General features: G+C 49.7%; 8 protein-coding genes across 8 annotated transcripts; 5 read left to right on the forward strand and 3 right to left on the reverse strand.

Moving 5' to 3' along the window:
* Nucleotides 1-1,848: 1,848 nt before the first annotated feature.
* On the forward strand, nt 1,849-4,864 carry FMAN_01018 (putative DNA polymerase V; the record flags this gene model as incomplete). The annotated part of the gene is made up of 2 exons (XM_041830041.1): nt 1,849-2,761; nt 2,808-4,864. 2 exons carry the CDS (start codon nt 1,849-1,851, stop codon nt 4,862-4,864), a joined length of 2,970 nt encoding a protein of 989 aa, XP_041676353.1.
* A 158-nt stretch (nt 4,865-5,022) lies between these two features.
* FMAN_01019 (putative 20S proteasome subunit C1) lies at nt 5,023-6,042 on the reverse strand (the record flags this gene model as incomplete). The annotated part of the gene is made up of 3 exons (XM_041830052.1): nt 5,023-5,673; nt 5,726-5,950; nt 6,040-6,042. 3 exons carry the CDS (start codon nt 6,040-6,042, stop codon nt 5,023-5,025), a joined length of 879 nt encoding a protein of 292 aa, XP_041676354.1.
* Nucleotides 6,043-8,332: 2,290 nt separating this feature from the next.
* FMAN_01020 (uncharacterized protein) lies at nt 8,333-9,109 on the forward strand (the record flags this gene model as incomplete). The annotated part of the gene is made up of 1 exon (XM_041830064.1): nt 8,333-9,109. The coding sequence occupies one exon, from the start codon at nt 8,333-8,335 to the stop codon at nt 9,107-9,109; it is 777 nt and encodes a 258-aa protein (XP_041676355.1).
* A 725-nt stretch (nt 9,110-9,834) lies between these two features.
* Nucleotides 9,835-11,149, reverse strand: FMAN_01021 (putative ran GTPase activating protein 1; the record flags this gene model as incomplete). Its single annotated transcript, XM_041830075.1, has 2 exons — nt 9,835-10,899; nt 10,958-11,149. 2 exons carry the CDS (start codon nt 11,147-11,149, stop codon nt 9,835-9,837), a joined length of 1,257 nt encoding a protein of 418 aa, XP_041676356.1.
* Nucleotides 11,150-11,921: 772 nt separating this feature from the next.
* FMAN_01022 (putative ubiquinol-cytochrome-c reductase cytochrome c1 precursor) lies at nt 11,922-13,226 on the forward strand (the record flags this gene model as incomplete). Its single annotated transcript, XM_041830086.1, has 4 exons — nt 11,922-11,996; nt 12,146-12,303; nt 12,434-12,496; nt 12,554-13,226. 4 exons carry the CDS (start codon nt 11,922-11,924, stop codon nt 13,224-13,226), a joined length of 969 nt encoding a protein of 322 aa, XP_041676357.1.
* Nucleotides 13,227-14,308: 1,082 nt separating this feature from the next.
* On the forward strand, nt 14,309-14,995 carry FMAN_01023 (uncharacterized protein; the record flags this gene model as incomplete). The annotated part of the gene is made up of 1 exon (XM_041830097.1): nt 14,309-14,995. One exon carries the CDS (start codon nt 14,309-14,311, stop codon nt 14,993-14,995), a length of 687 nt encoding a protein of 228 aa, XP_041676358.1.
* A 458-nt stretch (nt 14,996-15,453) lies between these two features.
* FMAN_01024 (putative 26S proteasome regulatory subunit YTA3) lies at nt 15,454-16,944 on the reverse strand (the record flags this gene model as incomplete). Its single annotated transcript, XM_041830108.1, has 4 exons — nt 15,454-16,566; nt 16,615-16,729; nt 16,786-16,877; nt 16,942-16,944. 4 exons carry the CDS (start codon nt 16,942-16,944, stop codon nt 15,454-15,456), a joined length of 1,323 nt encoding a protein of 440 aa, XP_041676359.1.
* Nucleotides 16,945-17,397: 453 nt separating this feature from the next.
* Nucleotides 17,398-19,167, forward strand: FMAN_01025 (putative chaperonin CCT4, cytosolic; the record flags this gene model as incomplete). The annotated part of the gene is made up of 4 exons (XM_041830119.1): nt 17,398-17,460; nt 17,514-17,565; nt 17,619-18,274; nt 18,325-19,167. 4 exons carry the CDS (start codon nt 17,398-17,400, stop codon nt 19,165-19,167), a joined length of 1,614 nt encoding a protein of 537 aa, XP_041676360.1.
* Between the last annotated feature and the right edge of the window lie 301 nt (nt 19,168-19,468).

The raw sequence follows: 19,468 nt of genomic DNA on the forward strand, positions 1-19,468 counted from the left end.
AATAGGCGGGCCGTCGGGGAAACGGTTGTTTGACGTTTATGGATTTTGGTATTGTCTGATGCTGCGATACTTGAGCCAAGCACCGGCATGCACTACAGGATACTGGTATTCCTCTATCGTGCTATGTATCCCATCCATCTTGACGAGGCATTCTCGAATCTCAATGGGGGGAGGGAGGGGGGGCTCTGTTGCCAAGGCGCATTCACCAAGCCCCACGCCCCATCATGAACCCTGGTTCCAGCTCGTCCATCGCTTGGCCATTCAGGAACTTGAAGACAAGTCTCAAGGCATTTTCCTATTTCTGAGTTTGCAGTTCGAGTATCAATGTATGTGATGCTGATGGGTACTGCGGAGCTGCCGGTCGTTGTTCGACTTGGAAGACGCACAGCTATTAACTTGATTGTAAACAGTCGAACAGTCTCTACGTGTCGTGTCACACCAGCGACTCTCACCAGCCCTGTAGGGTTTCCTCCATGTCACTGCCGATCTGAGACTTGTCTCAGTAACAAGACACAAGTTTCCGTATAAACAGCCTTGCTTGTTGCCCGACCCTCCTACATTCCAGGCATCCATTTCGAAAAATTGAGCTGGCATGCTTCAGTTCTTCTTGTACAAGGTTGGTTTTTCCACTTTCCCTCAAGGCTGAGACTAAAAAGTCGCTACAAAACACAGCCTCCCCGGTGCTGTGCATGCATGAGCCTGTCAGGGCCTGACAAATGTTGGAGATCATAGGTAGATTACAGTCGATGCATTGCATGACCGGTTGCTTTGGGGTGGATCCTACCAGTTGTATCGCAGTTAATTCCGCTTTATTTACCCTTGATTCCGTATATGCATACCTCTAGTAGGTACTCAAGACAAGGTGAGGGTATAGGTTACGGTGGTAAGAAATATCCAATATCGAACTAATACTTCTGATGAGAGGGATACATAATTAAGCAATCAATATAATACTTCAAGAGATCTTTATCTTAAGATCTTTAATAGTAAATAAAGATATTTTATTACATAGATATAACCTTTTTTTAATATCTTAGGAACTAATCACTAATAAAACTTTGTAAATCTTTTACCCCTACAGCCTCTCCCGATAGACTGACAGACCCGCAGAGTTTAAATGTGAGCGTTTCACCTGCCTAACTTTGTGGCATTATCGTAGTCTCGTTGTCTTGGTGGTGGATCGCATAGGCTGGGCAACCCTCCCTTTAAGGCTGAAAGCGACAGTCTAGAGCAAGCCCGGCAATAGTTAGACGATGACCCAAATGTGACGTCAGAATCTTGGGAAAATAATAATCTCTCCATTGTTCCTGGCGGAAGTCTCGGAGGACTAGCTCCCTTTGACGGCGACTCTACTGGCCAAGACAGGGCTTTTGAAGGTGTTTGAAGAGGTGATTTCGTGAGAGGAAGAGTGTGCCCAGACACCATACGTATAGACTCGGCAGTCTTTGTGACACATCAAGCTTGTGAGTATGATTTGCTGGGGAGCGAAGATCCGGCCGAAAGCAGCCCAGCAATAGTAGTTGTAAAGCTAAACTTGAGCAGTCCTCAGGTAGCAAGAAAATATCAGAACATGATATCAGATATTAGAATAAACTTAGCAAAATGTATACAAACTTAGCATATAAAGCTTCGCAAGATGTATACAAAACTTAGTAAAGTTATCCTAATAAACTTATGCTAATTTACCTAATTTTTTTTGTCATTTTTAGGATCTACAGGTAAAGTTTAGACCAATTTAGCTTAGTCACCCACCTCAAGGACCCACATTTCAATCAACAACATGCCTTTTTTTTTTTTTTTTTGGTCGGCAGGTCGGGTTTTGAAAGGTACGACGACATTTATTTCATCATGTCGCATGATTTAATATTTTCCGATGTCCCGACCCGCGAGCAACGAAAACACCAAGCTCGCGAGTTTGATTTACTAGGCAGTGAAGATCCGGCCGAAAGCAACCCAGCAGCAGCTCGGATTGTGCTTGCTTTGCTCGCACCTGATGTCTCTGAGACCGTTCTTCAACAGCAGCTGGATCGACGAATCCTGCGCGCTCTCGCTAGTGGCCGTCATGCCTCGCGCCTCGGATTCAGTTTAGTACTCACAAATATCCTCAAAGCCCTCTTTGGAGAAGCAAATCTTGCCCAGACTAGATTCCCCAACCTCGGCTTTGGTGAAATCCTTCAGTTACTTACCAAGAACACCAAAGCGAGCGGCGGCGGCAGCATTTCTGGGCAGGAAGAGAGGGACATCTTGTTTGGCCGCCTGTTCGGACTTTTCGCTTTCATCGAATCCGGGATTTTGTTCGCCAATATCACGAGATGGCATCTGGTCCTTCGGCTCATTCTGGACCTGTCTGGCAAGAAGCCGTGGATGCAACCGTTGTGCGGGCATCACATCCTTGCCGCCTTGAAACATATGAACTCGCAGCAAGCACTGGACACATTGAACAAGCTCGATGAAGCGAATGTAGCAAAGACACCGGAGGGAGTCGCTGTCTGGGTCTTTGCGCAGACTAGATTCCCCGGTCTCAAGGTCAAGTATTGGCAGGTACCCTTTGACAAGACCACGATTGGCGATCTCGTTGCGATTCTGCGAGAAAGCCTAAAGGATTCTGGCCTGGACGACGTGGAACCCAGCCAGCAGATCAAGCTTGCTGGCTGGAATCCTATACTGCACCCAGCGTGGAGCGTCATCCTGGACTACTTCGTCAATGCGGGACAAAGTGGACTCGAAGTGTTTAAGCGCTTCTGGACTCGTGTCGTAGATGGTGAGTCATATGAAATTCTTTGCATAGCGGCTGCTGACATTACTAGACTCCCTTTTCTCGCAACGTGCCACGGATGGCCAGAAATTCAGAGGGTTTCTGGTGTTCCAAAAGATGCTCCAAGGCTTTGTTGATCTAAGTGATCACATTGAAGTGCTCTTCAGCAAAAACTTCATGTCCTGCCTCATGAATCAAGTTTCGCGGAGGGAGAGATATCTGTACAGAGCAGCGACCAAGACTCTAACAGTGATCGAGTCGACGACCTCAAATCACAAACAGACACTTATTCCCATTCTCAAGTGCCTCCTAGGCAATAATGGAGTCTATCACTTTGACGAAAGAACAAATACCAAGACTGTCCACAAACTTTTGAAGAACGTATCTGAATCCACTGGCAAGACCATAAGCAAAATCATCCGAAAACCAATCGACACGATTGCTCAGGTAGGCAAGGGTGAGGCTTCAGCCTTACTCCGAGCCCATGTTCGTTATCTGTCAGAAGTTGGCAGTATGTGCAGCTCACCTGAGAACGTGCCGTTCCCAGAGAAAACCTTCTCTAGTGTCTCGCTAGAGCTCTCCCGACTGGCATACTACCAAACCACAGGCATCCCCGCGGATATCCTAACGGAGACTGTCCGCGAGATGTACCGGACTTCTCTTGCATCAGTCTTGGCCAAGGCCAGTGGAAGAATAGAGAGCTGCGATTCCGTATGTCATGTTGTATCTTCCTTAGACATCGGCTCGATGGTTTTGTCCGAAGAGCTTAAAACGGCTGTCCAACAGGCGCTATCAAGGATGGAGAAGCTGCGCAAGCATAGCAAGTCAGACGACACGAACAAAGGCCTCTTTGGAAGTATCGCATTGTTGCATGCCGTAGCTGTCTTGCGGGTCTATAATGCCGAGCCTGATGCTATGGAAGACCTCGAGTTACTTAGCCAACACTCTGGTGATTGGAAGGAGGGCAAGTTCGCGAATGACAATGGCGACACCTCCGTGGCTCTCATCGAAATGTTGTTGTCAATGGTCGTGCAGCCTTCATCTCTCATGAGGCAAGTTACGCAGCAAGTATTTGGGACATTCACACCACACATCTCTGCTGCAGGTTTGGAGCTCTTGACCGGTCCCCTCACATCTGGCGAGAATACCAAGGGCGAAAAGGAACTGTTCAGCAATGGGGACGATGAGATGGAGGTCGATGAGGATGAGGACGAAGAAGGAACAGATGCTGATGAGGAGGATGACTCGGATATCGAGATTGATTCTGATGTCGAATTCATTGATATCAAGGAGGCGGACGATGAAAGCGGGAAAGAAGAAGAAGAAGACGAGGACGAGGACGAGGACGAAGATGGACCAAATAGCAAAGGCGAATTCGACAGACCTGAGGACTTGGACAACGAACTCGAGAAGATCCTCAACAGCCATCGACTCGACAAGGACGTTGATGCCGCGTCATCAGAATCTGAGGGTGATATGTCTGACTCTGAAATGTTCGCCATCGACGAGCAGCTCGCAGCAACTATCAAGCCACGCATTCAAGACCCCTCAAACAGCTCCAAGAAGCTGAAGAAGAAGGCCAAGCAATCGGTTCTCAATTTCAAGAACCGAATTCTTGATTTGCTCGACATCTACGTTCGCAATGAGCGCTGCAACGCTCTATCATTTTCTCTCCTCTTACCCCTGCTTGATTGTATGCGAGCAACCAGCACCAAATCCCTAGCTGACCGTGCGAGCAAGGTCATCTCTAACTATCGAAAGTACCAGAAAAAGGCCATCTCTAACTTCCGAAAGAGTCAAAGGCAGGCCACCAATGACTCCCAAGAGGTCCAGATTCTCGAACCTGATGACATGCTAGACTTATTACGCGAGATTCATAAGGCTGCCGGTCAGAATGACTCGCATGCTTACGCAAAAGCGGCCAGTACGGCGAGCCTCATCGTGGTGTCGGCCCTTATCACTGCCGACAAGACCAAGATGGAGGATGTCGTTGTTATTTATGCCAAGACACAAGCGAGCTGCTACTCTCAGAACACAAAGTTGCAGTCGTCTTTCCTCGATGACTGGCAAGACTGGTACCGAAATGCATTGCAGCAAGCTCGGAACTGATACCCTAATAGACATAATTCCCTCTTAGACAGATGGCATGAATCGAAACCAGTCACCCTCAGAGTGAATCGGATGCCTGCAGATGAAATTAAATTCTATGAGCTCGTCATCGTCATCGTGATAGTACAGGTGCTTTGATTTTTCTTAGCATAACTCGCCTAATCCTCCATCTTGTCATCCTCTGCATCCTCATCCTCATCGTCGTCATCATCATCGTCCTCAGCCTTTGCTAATCGTTCAGCCTCTTCCCGTAGCTCCTTTGGCACCTCAACATGTCGTCCCTTGGTAGGGCCGTCAGGCCCACTGATCCAGGTCATCTCCAACTCAAAATCCTTATCCTTGTTGTCCTTCTGCGCAATGTAGATGATGCGTGCAGCCTGCTTCACAGCTTCCTCTAGGGTAATGTTACCAGCGGGTAGGTCAAGCTTCTCCAACTCGGCCTTGGCAGCCTGTCGACCCTTGCCTGTAGCCGCTCCGTAGTAACCCCAGTACATACCACTGGGCTCGATCATGTAAAGGAAAGGACCGCCGTGCTTGCCCTCGACCTTGCCACCGGCGCCAACCTTGGGTCCTGAGCCAACCTCTCCATCGACAGGGGTCTCTTCGGGAGTATCGTAGCCGCCCACGATAGCGGTGATGCCAAATGGTCGAACTGATCCGTACATGGTGTAGGCCTGAAGGTAGCCACCCATGCGGCTGGCAAGATCGGATGTGGGGATGGGGGTCTTGAAGTTCTGTCGCCAGCTCTGGGCCTCGTCGCGAGCGCGATCAACGAAGTGACGTCCATCAGGGACCATACCAGAAGATACCTGGTGAGATTAGTACAAGCTCATCCTAGCCAGAGCAGGTAGTTCTACATACAGCTCCGACATGGCTATCGATGGTTGCAATACGCTTGTTGGCACCGGGTTTTAAGAGCTTGGATGAAACGACCTTCTCGATAGCCAGGACAACACCATCCTTAGCTCGAATACCGATCGAGGTACCGCCATTCTCTACTGCCTTGACTGCGTATTCGACCTGGAAGTTGCGTCCATCAGGAGAGAAGATGGAGTTGAGCAAATCATAACCCGTGCCTATCGATGTCTATAATGTGAAAGACAAGGTAGGTCAGCACTTGAAGCTGTCTTCCAATGACGACAATCAGGCTTGAGCGGTTGTAGGGATTAGCTTACCATGATGTCTGAATGTTCTGATCAAGAGAAATAGCGTGATCCGAAAGGCAAGAAAAGATGGGGTGAGAATTGGTGATGTGGAGGGGAGCTGTGTTGTCGAGATATCTGCGACGGTGTTGACTTGGAGCTTCCTTCACCCAGGCAGCCTGGAGCTGCGTGTTGCATCTGAGGTATGGTACCTACCTGCAAGGCTGGAGAACTGATGCCTGAGGTGTAAAAGATATGCGCCACGACTGAGTGCCACGCTTCGTACGCCACATTTCAGCTCAGCCTTGAGAGCTGGCACACACGTGGCTGTGAAAGCGGGAGTGGCGGATCCCTCTAGCTCCTCCCGTGTGCATCGATCTCCCCTGCAGGAGGAGACCTTTCATGGATTTGGAGTCTAGAACCGGCAAACTGCACATCAGACATCCACGGATCGCATGGACCAGTCCTTGGGAAGCAAGAAAACATAAGACTTTAGAAGAGGGTACTAAAATAATAAAATAAACTCAGTAAAGAGTCCCCCAAGCTTAGGCTAATTTACCTAAGTCTTTCTATTATTTAGGATCAAGTTCTTGAGTTTTTTTTCCCTCCCCTAGACCAGGTCTTGGGACTGCATCGACATACTGGTAGCATGATGCTTGATTATAGCATGATGTTTCTTCCACGACACTCCTCTGATACCAGTCATACATATCACTCGTGGATACTTTTAATACCTCATATAGTTTCTGTCCCCCGCAACTTTGACGCTTTGAAAGACTAAGGGAGAATGTGTGACCAGGCTAGCATCGAGACTCAAGTTAAGCACGCCGTCAAGTTTGCAGGTCTGTTACCAAGACAGGTAAGAGCTCATAGCGTCAACAGTTGAGGACCAAAAAAAACACCACTATAAAACCTTAGGGGTATATGCTTTGTAGCTGGCGGTGAGTCTCATTTTTGTTGGAGCCTAGAGAGCAGATTAGGGTGGTGGGAAGATCCGGAGATTTCCATCTCATGCTGCCCAGGTATATGTTGATTCACAGAATGACATGCACGGCCCAGAATGATTGAGAACGTGGCGAAACTGAGTGAACCACGTCAAAGGAGATGATTCGGAAACGGAATGCAGTTGTAACAGACGACCATGTCGGCGTTAAGCTAGAGCATATGGACAGTAATTAGTGTGTTACGGTCACCTTGTGGCACAGGCTTATTGGGTGGCACAAGGTCAATAAGACCAGGGTTTGAAGCTCTTGGAGTTGGAAGGAGTGCAAATCCTCCTGTGAATGCCTGAATGAGGCCAGTGAATGAATTGTTGATACCTCGAACAGAGTAAAGACATCTGAGAGCAATATTACCTGGGAGCGAAGATCAGCAGAACAAGTGATGCACCAAGAGCGTTAAGTTTAGTGCTTGGTGGTGAATGGAAGTGGATGTTGTCATAGAGCCCATCATGTGCCTCTGTTAGTTGTGTCTTTAGGTACTGCGTCATGACCTGAGAAGGGTGCCTGAGCAAATGAATTGGCAGGTGTGTGTCCCACTGAGCTGTCCCACGTTTCATAGGTACCTACCCCTCCATGTATTTTTATCCCCCGCGCTTCCATCACTCTTGAGAACCCTCTTGATTCTTCACATTAACAACGCTCGCCTTTATTTTAACCCGAATAAGCATCATAGAGCGCCTCTGCTCCTCAAAGATACCATCATATCACTTGAAAACTGCATAAAGAACCCCCAAAAGATCCTCTCAGGCGTTCGTGTCTCCCCACTCACAACTCACTTCCCTTCCCCGTGCGGTCCCTGCAACTCGACCCAACGGTCCACCGCTCTTAGACAAGCCCCTCCAAGTCAAGGCCTAATCAAGGGTCTGTTGAGCCAAAGAACAAGAGACGAACCTCTCTTTCTTGACTCAACCTTTTGTTCATACATATATCTCTTTCTTTCTCTATTGACCTTATCTGCTTTCCTTTGACTACTCGTCAAAAAGCTTAGCTTAGCTTCCAAATATAACAAAGAACAAGGGTATCCTCCTGTTCCTTTCTTCATCTGCATTACGCATGACCCCGAAACACCTCCGTATATCGCTTCATTTCGAATCCGTTTCTATCTCAACCAGGCTTCCTCAAAAGGCATCGAACTGAAATAGGCAGACGAACCCAAAAGCTACAGTCGTCGCCTCTTTATTCTGATATCAAACCATAAAGCAACAGCTCCTCGTGCTCTTCCAGCTGATACATAAACCCGCACCACAGTTGGTATTCGGCAACTACCCTTGAACTCAATATTATGCATCAACTGCTAACAACCCTCAGGAACAATAGAACCAACCATGTCATTTTCTCCGTCCACCATGCAACAGGATGAGCTTGCTGCTCTCCTGGCCCGTAACCTCAGCTTCAACCCAATTCCCGAGCCTGCCCCTGCACCACAACAAGAGCCCAAGGCCGATCATGCTGAGCCCATTGTGTATACTTCAGTTCACTACACCCACTCTGCACACATATCTCAAGCAGCTCAACACCAAGACGTCCCTCGCCGTGCTTCAGAGCCACCCCAGACGCAAGGGCCCAGTGTTGAAGCTATATTGCAACACCACGGCGTTGATCCAGCTACTCTGACGCCTTCACAACTTCAGCTATTCAAAGTTGCCGAGCCTTCTCAGCAAGAGAGACTTATTGAGCTTTGGAACATTTGCCCTCCCGGAAACGGTGGCGACATCCCAGCTCTCGCCTGGAGTAGCACCACTGTGGAACATGAGGAGCAACTTGCCCGCTTGCGTTACGAACGACTGAACCAGCAGCAACAAGTCATGAGTCTGGATGGTACCCAAGTTCAAGCAGTTGATGGTAGGTGGGTTCGTAACTCAGAGCCTGAGGTCGAACCATACATGACTTCTGGCTACGAGGAGTTGATGCGCAGAGAGCGTGAACGAGAGGCCCGGGACAGCCAGCCCAGGAGCACCTACGGTCTCTACTCACACGCCACAGACCCTGTCTACATGGGTCCGGACTATGCTCGCGAACAGCAGTTGCTGGAGATGGCAACTCAGTACGGTGCTTACCAAGGATTCCGAGCACCGGAGGTGGACACTATGGATGTTATGTAAATAAATATCGTCTATCCAAGCCGAGCAGCGGAATAGTATGACCAGACGTTCAACAGTCAATCTACATAGAAGCTCGGGATGGCGATGGGATATCATATAAGGTGGACAACTTATACGCCAATGTGCGTACAGGAAAGGGATCTGTTGATAGAGCCATGGGCTGTTGGTCACTGTTTAGGTTTTGTTGCTTAGTATGGTTATCAGGTTGCTGGATGAGTTTATCGTGAGAGACTGGCTTCCAAAGGGGAGTGGATAAGGCGGCGTTGGTGGAACTTTCGTTTTTCTTTTTGCAAATCATTTTGCTCCCTCTCCCAGTATCGCCCTCATCAAGTACTTGCAGTGTATGCTAACAACTAGTTCTACCTAGAGAGAGTATATGCAAGGGAGGCAGTTTTGTTCGCCAAAGGTACGTTGTCCCTTTCGACACCTGCCTTCCGGGGCTGCAACTCACTCAATGTGCTCCCTGACCGTGATATTTCATATATACTTCCTAGCAGTATATCTAGACCAGGCACTCAACCACCATGTATCCAGCAAGAATCAATAAAAAAAGCTTTTTGATAAACACTGCATGTTTTCGAACTCCTAAAACTGCTGGTTTATGAATAACAAGTCACGTCCATATATTTATTCTGGCTGTCCAAGTTATTGTAAAGGGGTATCAAATTCCATTCACGCCTTGTGAAGTGAATGGTCATCATCGTGCAGTTCATCTATATCCATGTTTAAATTCCAGTCTTCTCGAGCTTCTTTGCCAACTCGTCCACCTCCTTGTCCTTGACAGGAATAACGGGTTCCTCTTGGGCCTCCTCAGCCTCCTTGATCAACTTCTCGGCTCGGTCCTCAGGCTCAATCTCCTCTTCCTCCTCTTCCTCTTCCTCCGCGTCACTGTCTGGCTCCTCAAGGTCCTCCAGCTCGTCAACACCCCATTCATCCTCGTTGACAATATCGCCACCAAACTTCTCCTTGCGCTCCTCGAGAAGCTCCTGAAGGACGGGAATCGACTCGTCGTCCTCTGTGAGAATGTTGCCGTTGATTTCAATTCGCTTCAACGCAGGAAGACCATCCTTGGCGGCAGTGGCGAAGGCCTTGATACCCTTGGATGTGATTTCGTTGTATTGCAGGCGCAGGGTCTCAAGTTTAGCATTCTTGCCCTTGGCCAGAGCGTCTGCTACGAGGACACCACCCTTGGCACCAAGTAGGGAGTCACCAACTCCCAACTCCTGGAGTGAGGTCCAGTTGGCAACAACCTTTGACAGAGCTCGGGCCCCAGTGACGGTGAAGGTGTTGTCCTGCAGGTCGAGGACCTCGAGTTTGGAAGCGTGACTGAGACCCTCGGCGAGAAGGTGGGAGATACCTTCTTGTCGAATACCGTTCTGAACCATCTTGATCACTTTGATCTTGTTGTGCAGCTTGTAGGCCTTTGCCCACGCCGTCATACTTCCATTCTCCAATCGGTTTCGGCCGCAGATAACAGTCTCGAGATCGGGAACTTCCTTTCCTTCCTTTCGGGCAGCCTCCTTCTTGGCGTGAAGCTCGGAGAGCGCATCAGCGATGAGGATACCAGCGTGAGGGCCCATGCCGTTGTTGTTCAGGTAAAGGTGCTGCAGTGGCACATGGGCGGCTAGGAAGGCCACGAGAGGCGCTTGGACGTTCAAACCAAAGGCATTGTCATTCAAGTTGACAGTGTTGAGCTTGGGAAGGTTGAGGACGGAGGTGAGTAGCGAAGAGATGGCGTCAGGGATCTCGCTCAGGAGTCGGCCAGTGAAGATATCGGCGAAGTTTGCGACCTGGAGAGAAGTGCATTGGTAAGTCATAGCAGCCAGGGAGAGGTGATGTTTGACGCACTCTCAGGTTCTTCTTGGTCGCAAGAACCTCACCAAGAAGCTTACAGGCGCCAACACCCAGAGTGTTGCCCAAAATACGAACTTCTTCGACGTCTGCAGATCGAAGAGGGGCAATATGAGGCTCGAGATCCTCAGCAGTGTCGAGCTTGAGGCCCTTTCCCTCGAGGGAAAAAATCTTATCGGAAGAAGCCATTCTATAGAAAATTGAGAAAAGAGGAATTCGCGCAGAATCGAACAGCAAAGATGGTGACGACCAAGTCTGAAAGGAAAAGTCGGTTTAATAAAAACAAAAGAATGTCGCCGGTGTTTGGTGTGAAGATGAATCGAGTCAAGGTGGGGGTGGGGTAGCAGACAGAATTAGGCAGTAGTTAGGCTTCTTGATCAGGTTTAGAGCATTTCCTAACTTTTTTATGTAATTTCCCATTGCCATGGGCAGCAGATCTCGAAGCCGCTTGTCGATGAGGGAGTCTAATGAACAGACGGGAATATATGTACATAGGTATCACTCAGATATCTCATGCAATCATCATTTGGAGATGGCTCAATGAATTGAAACATGATACAAATGGCCATAGCCTGCTTCCGTAAGATCTCATAGTTACAACTGTCATACCTGTAAGAACTACCTTATTACACACTAACTATTGTTTCTACTGTTCGCTGTTAGTATCCATGGACCAAACCAAACCGAACCCGACTTCAACCCGGGAGTCGGAAAAATTTGGAACACTCACTCATCGGAAGTCACCTGGCCGCTCAGCCGAGCAAGGCCAGAGTGGTCGAACACGTGACATTGATCCGACCCGCATCCAATCAGAGCCGGCTTATTGGAACGCTCGATAGGATTTTGTCTGATGCTGCTAATGATCTCTGCTTGAGCCCTTTTGTCCTCCGACTCCGAGAACGACCTCCCCATCTCGCCGTCTCATAATCGATCGCACCAGCGACGGTATAGCTCGCCCACAATGCTTGCCAGGTCGTGTTTGCGCTCGACGCGCACCTTCAATGGCCTCCGGAACGGCCCTTCTGCTGTCACCAAGGTATGGCACGATCCTACCACCTCTGCCAGCGAGCTTCCCGTTTGCCGAGAGATCACAACCACGAACCTCGACACGCCGCAGCCACGCCAATCGCAACTGAATGCGCCTCAATTGCATGTACACGATTGCTGACCCCATTTTCTTCCCAGCGTGCCGCTTCCTCGAGCTCCAGCGCCGCCAGCGATGCCTCTGCCACCCGATTGAATCTGGCTGCCGCCGCCTCGACTACCCTCGCCCTCGGCTCCATGGCCTGGTACTATCACCTTTACGGACCTGTTGCCTTTGCTATGACTCCCGCCGAAGAGGGGTACGTGATACTTTCGGTTGTTGATGGTCGTGTTTCTGCATCATCTCAATTTGGGTGATGAGGCATAAATGCTGGCTATCGATGATCCGCACTGTTATTGCATCACCAATTGCTAACAGTGCCCATATAGACTTCACGCTACCAAGTACCCTTGGGTTCACAACAAGTGGTTCAAGACCTTCGACCACCAGGCGTAAGCTGCCGCCGATCCTGTAGAACACGCCGTGTCGAATTACTGACCCCCTCATAGTCTCCGCCGTGGTTTCCAGGTTTATCAGGAGGTCTGCCAGTCCTGCCACTCCCTCAGCCGAATCCCCTACCGAACTCTCGTCGGCTCCGTCTTGACCGTTGACGAGGCCAAGGCCCTTGCCGAGGAGAACGAGTACCCCGGTGAGCCCGATGAGCAGGGCGAGATCCAGATGCGCCCCGGAAAGCTGGCCGATTACATGCTGCCTCCTTACAAGAACGAGGAGGCTGCTCGATTTGCCAACAATGGTGCTCTCCCCCCGGATCTGTCTCTTATCATCAAGGCCCGACACGGTGGCTGTGACTACATCTTCAGCTTGCTCACCGGCTACCCTGAAGAGCCCCCTGCTGGTGTTCAGGTCGCTCCCGGCATGAACTTCAACCCTTACTTCCCCGGTACCGGTATCGCCATGGCCCGTGTCCTTTACGACGGTCTCGTTGAGTACGAGGATGGTACCCCCGCCACCACCTCTCAGATGGCCAAGGATGTTGTCGAGTTCCTCAACTGGGCTGCCGAGCCCGAGATGGATGACCGCAAGCGAATGGGTATGAAGGTTCTTGTCGTCTCTGCCTCTCTGTGGGCTGTCAGTGTCTGGGTGAAGCGATACAAGTGGGCTTGGTTGAAGTCTCGAAAGATCGCCTACGATCCCCCCAAGGAGGTCAAGGTCCGCCGCTAAAGGGGCAACATCTCAAAGTCTCATTTGTATACTAGTCGCCCCTAGAGCAGCTCCTTTGTCGGCGGTGGCGGGTAGAAAAGAAGCCTGGTCGTGGAAGGAAAGGTGGATGTTAGAGTGTAAATCAGATGAATCGTTTTCAATACCTTATTCGACAAACTACACTGGGAAATATGAAGGGGTGACGGGTGGTAAAAATGTGAAAGCTCTCTGTACTCGTGGCCGCCACTTTCCCTACCTTCAATGCTTGTTATATATGATTCAATGTCCTGATCTGAACAACCCGAGTTCATTGCGTTCTCATCACAAGCCTTGGTTAAGTTTACTTTGGCACCGTTCAACCCCACCCCAGACTTATATCTCATACTTTTTTATGTAGAACGGACTTCAGCAAGACAACCAACTCATATGTCATTATCAATACACCAAGGATGACGATTGGTATCTGGGAGGTCTTGTCTCGGGCTCATCAGGATACCTTCAAATGCCTTTCATCGAGGGACTCTCAGTTTGTGTTATTAGCTTGAAATATAAATATTACATAAATATCTACTTATCCATGCTATCTCTGATTGTAGCCTCACTAGCTTCAATGCTTCAACTTGGCAATCATTTACGACAAGCCGTTAAAATATGCTGCCATTCATATCAAACCGTTAAATGCGTGAATGGTTCCAGTGGTTTGTTCACTCAACGTCCAAGGTTGATACAGGCCTCCTCCCTTATCATTGGACGATAATCAGCTAGTAACATTCAACCTCCACCCATTAACCAAACAGGAACCACTTTTCACTACCAGGCGCCAGGTTACAGCAGGTGCCTTCTTTAGGTACCCTACTAAGTTGACCAGTCACTGTTGCTCCTCTTAACCACTCCCCTTCAATCCTATTTGGTTCTCAACCTCCTCCTCTCACCTCCACGCCCTCATACTCGATTGTCGTCTTGTTCGCCTTTCTTCTAGTGCCGCTGGGATACTTCAATAGCGTTTTGCTCCGTGTCAAATCTTACCAACACTTGTTCCGCTGCCATACTCAAATTTGCCTCGCTGCACATACTTGATAAGTCCTGGCAAGGACCACACCACAATGCCCTTCGTTGGAGAAGACGCCCACGCAGGACGTAAGCGACGATGGAGCGTCGACAATGAGCAGTCCAGATTGTCTCTATACCCTTCAGAGGAGGCCAAGGACTATTATATCCTCGACCAACGGCCGGACTCAGCCTTACGAAAGGTACTTCCAGTCTCAAAGCGAACCCGTATTACCGGCGACGATATTCACGTTACCGACGGCCTCAACCCTTCCGGTTTCTCTTTCAATACGCCCCACCGCCGACGGCGCTCATCGCAACTTAAGATGCTGCCGGTGCAGCCTGCCTTTGCCATATCTCGAGTGACAGGCTCTCTGCTTGTTCCCTGTAACATCTGCCACCGCAAACCAACCAAGAAATCTGATCTCGACTCCTTTGCCAATTGCGATGGATGTGGCGAGCGCACTTGCTTCATTTGTATTAGAGAATGCCATGGTTGGAATCTAGATGGTGGCTCTGGTGTCTCGGAACAAGAAGTACTCTCCAGGTCGTTCGACATGGATGATGTTGATGATAGACAACAACAAGAACAGAACGATACGAAGAACGGAACCCGGCAAAAGGACAAGGGATGGAAAGCTGTTGGACACCGGGCTGTTGTGTGCAGTCGGTGCAGTATTGAGTGCGGAGCAGAAGGAGACGTCGCATGCTTGGGCTGCTTCTCCCGGATGGAAGGCTCATGAGTCGGAACATGCATGAAATTACGGGGCTTTGTGGACGAATAATGATGGTTTTCTCGGGCTTAAGCTGGGCGCATACATCTGCCTTAGGTAAGGTAGTTCTGCAGGGTATTTTGAGCGACGGATCTGCTCTTTGGATGGTACGGGAATGGACTCATATAGCACGTTAGCGTTCATGGGCATATCACGGGAACGGTGTTTCGGTTTTCCAGGACCTTGATGGTCTTGTTTTATGGCCTTCGGATTGCAAATGAACCACAGCGTAATTTCACAGTAGATAGATTCTGCAGATATCAACATGGCATCGGGAGCATCACAAACCAAGTCATCAATGCAATTAATTGACTTTCGGGCATGCTTATAGAAGCAATTTGTTCATTGTGACGTCTATATTCCCGCCATCCAATTGCCCTGTATTCATACACCGCATTAAAATACACCTTGCCTTATGGTGAGTATGTCTAGTTGTACTGCATATACGTCGCCGTCGAGTTGAACTTAAGGTTACCCTTGATGACCTTGTCAACTGCACTGAGGAAGTCCTTCTCGGATGCAACCTTTCTCCTTGCGCGAATGGCATACATGCCGGCCTCAGTGCAAACACTACGCAGCTCAGCACCCGTTGCGTTGGGGCAGAGACGAGAGATGAGCTCCCACCGGATGTCTCGCTCGACCGACATGGATTTAGCGTGGATGCGCAAAATGTTAGCACGGCCCTCGAGGTCAGGCAGTGAGAACTCGATCTTTCGATCGATACGGCCGGGTCGCATGAGCGCAGGATCCAATGTAGAGGGTCTGTTGGTGGCAAACATGACCTTGATGTTTCCACGAGCATCGAAACCGTCAAGCTGCGTAATAAGCTCAAGCATAGTTCGCTGAACTTCGTTGTCTCCACCAGCACCATCGTCAAATCGAGCACCACCAATGGCGTCGATCTCGTCGAAGAAAATGATGCATGCCTTCTTTGTACGGGCCATCTCGAAGAGCTCTCGAACCATCCTTGCGCCCTCGCCGACATATTTCTGAACCAGCTCACTACCAATAACTCGGATAAAGGTGGCGTCTGTTCGGTTGGCAACAGCTCGGGCACAGAGGGTCTTTCCGGTTCCAGGAGGACCGTAGAGCAGGGCTCCCTTGGGGGGATCAATACCGAGGTTGACAAAGCGCTCAGGAGACAGTAGAGGCATTTCGACAACTTCCCGTAGCTTCTCAACCTGCTCCTTACAACCACCAACATCGCCGTAGGTGACATCGGGCTTCTCCTCCACCGTCATCATCGTAACGCTCGCATCGATTTTGGGCGGTAGGGGAAGCATAATTTGGTACTTGTTCCTATCGACACCCACGCGCATCCCTTCTTCGATGTCGGTAGGACTGACGCGCTCTCCAAGCTGGACAACGAATTTTGCGATTTGCTTGACGTTGATCACATATTTGCTCTTGGCCTCGTCGCCCTTCTCGTCAGCTATGATTTTCGTGCAACGTGCCACCTGGAAAGGTTGCTCTTCAGACATTCGCTGACGGTCGGCGGCCACATCCCATAGATGGGGAGGCGCGAGTCCTGTGTCGGATTCCTATTGATGTTAGAAGCCTGTTCTACATTCGCAGAATTCCCGCCCAACCTTTACGCCGATCTTCTCATCGACACTTTGTTGCTTCTCCTTGATCTGCTTCTCGAGCTTCTTGATAGATGTACCGTAAGGCGCGGCGCCGTAGGTCTTGAGAACCTGAATATCCCTGGCGCTGGTGTTAGCGGACTAATAGCACTCTCATTTGCAGGAAGGCATTCGTACTCGTCCGTTAGAGGTGTAATCTTCTTCTCTTCTACCTCATCGTCGGCAAAGTTCTTCTGGTACTTCTCCCAGTTGGAGCCGGTTGCGGAAGGCTGTTGTTGGCTGTCAGTACGGGATAGGACACAACTAAGCTTGTATGCCTGCAATGAGACTGACCATGATGAGGACCGCGGCTCTCCAATCGTATAATAGTGTTTCAGGGGTCTGATTTGAGGGTTCTGTATTTACGAGGACACTGGTGGATAAACTATGATCAAAGAGAGTCGAATTGTTGCTGCTGTAGTCGTGATTGTTTGGGGTTGGAGGTGTCACCGAATGCCTTCCGTAATCTGTGAGTTGCCTTGAGCGAGCTTGGAGCACGGACCCACGTAATAGTGCCGCTGGAGCCAAAAGCTGACTAGGACGCTCAGAGTTAGCTCAAGGGACCTCTCGGAGCTGGATGATCTCTATCCCCGATCCAAAATTTCTAGGTTGACAATTGCATGGCGGAGTAGGGCAGCCTAGGGGAGGTGGGACATCTCCAAGAAGTCCAGTCGTGTTCCTACAAAGCCCCGCCATCAACATCACTTCTTTGCTTTGAGGATCTAGGGACCGCCAAATTATTATCAAGATATGTCTGCCCCAGTCGCAGCTCCAGCCCCTACAGGGGGAGGCTCTAGCAATGCTACTTTCCGAGTATGAAGAGCTCCAGACAGGGTTTTGAGCTTCACCCCGCTAACTGTAGACAGGATAAGGAGAAGCCCATGGCGGTGCGCTCCTCGAACATTGTCGCCGCTAGAGGTATGGCGCCTTTGGTGCAACAACAAGCTTCACAAATATTAACGGTCGAACAGCTGTCGCGGACGCCATCAGAACCTCTCTCGGTCCCCGAGGAATGGACAAGATGATTCGAGGTGGAAAGGGCGAGACCATTATCACAAACGATGGAAACACTATGCTCAAGAGCATGTCTGTCATGCATCCCACAGCAAAGATGCTTGTCAACCTTTCTGGTGCCCAGGATGTTGAAGCTGGTGATGGCACAACATCTGTTGTCGTTATCTGCGGAAGTCTTCTTGGTGCTGCCGACCGACTTCTCTCCAAGGGCATCCACCCCTCCGTCATCTCCGAGTCCTTCCAACGAGCTGCCGCTGCTGCCGTCGAGGTCCTACACGACATGTCCCTCCCGATCACTCTGAGCGATACTTCCTCGTTACTGCAAGCTGCCAACACCTCTCTGTCGTCCAAGATTGTCTCCCAATATTCGAACTTGCTCGGACCCATGGCGGTGAACTCAGTGACTAAGACCATCGACCTCAAGACCGCCGATAACGTCGATCTTAAGAACATTCGAATCGTCAAGCGAGTTGGTGGAACAATTGAAGATAGCGAACTTGTTGATGGTCTCGTCCTCACCCAGCCTGTGCTCAAGAATGCTGGTGGTCCGGCCCGTATGGAGAAGGCTCGAATTGGTCTCATCCAATTCCAGCTGAGCCCCCCCAAGCCTGATGTATGTCCATTTCTGTTACACGAGGATTACCTTTTACTTACAAATTATAGATGGAGAATACTATTCAGGTCAACGACTATCGACAAATGGACAAGATCGTTAAGGAGGAACGATTATACCTCCTGAACATGGCCAAGAAGATCAAGAAGGCGAAGTGCAACGTTCTGTTCATCCAGAAATCTATCTTGCGAGATGCTGTCAACGATCTATCACTACACTTCCTGGCTAAGCTTGGTATCCTTGCTGTCAAGGACATCGAGCGCGACGAGGTCGAATTCATCTGCAAGTCAACTGGCTGTAAACCCATCGCTGATATTGATTCTTTCACCGAGGATAAGCTGGGCTATGCGGATCTGGTTGAGGAGGTTCAGTCTTCTGGATCGCGCATGGTCAAGGTAACAGGCACCAAGTCTGTCGGCAAGACTGTCTCCGTGGTTGTACGAGGTGCCAACTCTCTGATCCTTGAGGAGGCCGAGCGAAGTCTGCACGACGCTCTTTGTGTGGTACGATGCTTGGTGAAGAAGAAGGCTCTCATCGCTGGTGGTGGTGCCCCTGAGATTGAAATTGCTGCACAGCTGTCTAAGCAAGCGCGTAGCTTGACCGGCACCGAGGCAATCTGCTGGAAGGCTTTTGCGGATGCTCTCGAGGTGATTCCCACCACACTGGCCGAGAACGCCGGTCTCAACAGTATCAAGGTAGTGACGGAGCTACGACACCGACACGAGATGGGCGAGAAGAATGCAGGAGTCAGTATCAAGTCCGGAGGAGTCAACACCAATATTTCCAAGGAGAACGTGTTGCAGCCTCTTCTTGTTAGCACAAGCGCGATCGAGCTGGCGGCCGAGACAGTCAAGATGATTCTGAGGATAGACGACATTGCTTTAACCCGCTAGAGTGAGATATCCCCCCCTGCAGCATCTGCCTTGGGTTGTATGAAAATACCAAAATGGGTTCTGGATCTGCCAAAAGCATTGCATTTTATAGAGTATGGTGAATCCTATAATTTATGCGTGGTGATCGATTGAGTTCTTCTACTGTGTTGTATGTGTACTCGCTACCTACTTAGTGATTAATGTTGGAAAACCGGTGGTGGAAGGCAAGTCCGCTCCTTCCATCTGTAACCTTACCTTACTTGCGATACAAGTCGTCTCAAGGTACCTCAGGTACCAAGAAAGTTTTGTTCATACAATAGGC

The sequence above is a fragment of the Fusarium mangiferae genome (assembly GCF_900044065.1).
Source record: "Fusarium mangiferae strain MRC7560 genome assembly, contig: FMAN_scaffold001, whole genome shotgun sequence".
Taxonomy (NCBI): domain Eukaryota; kingdom Fungi; phylum Ascomycota; class Sordariomycetes; order Hypocreales; family Nectriaceae; genus Fusarium; species Fusarium mangiferae.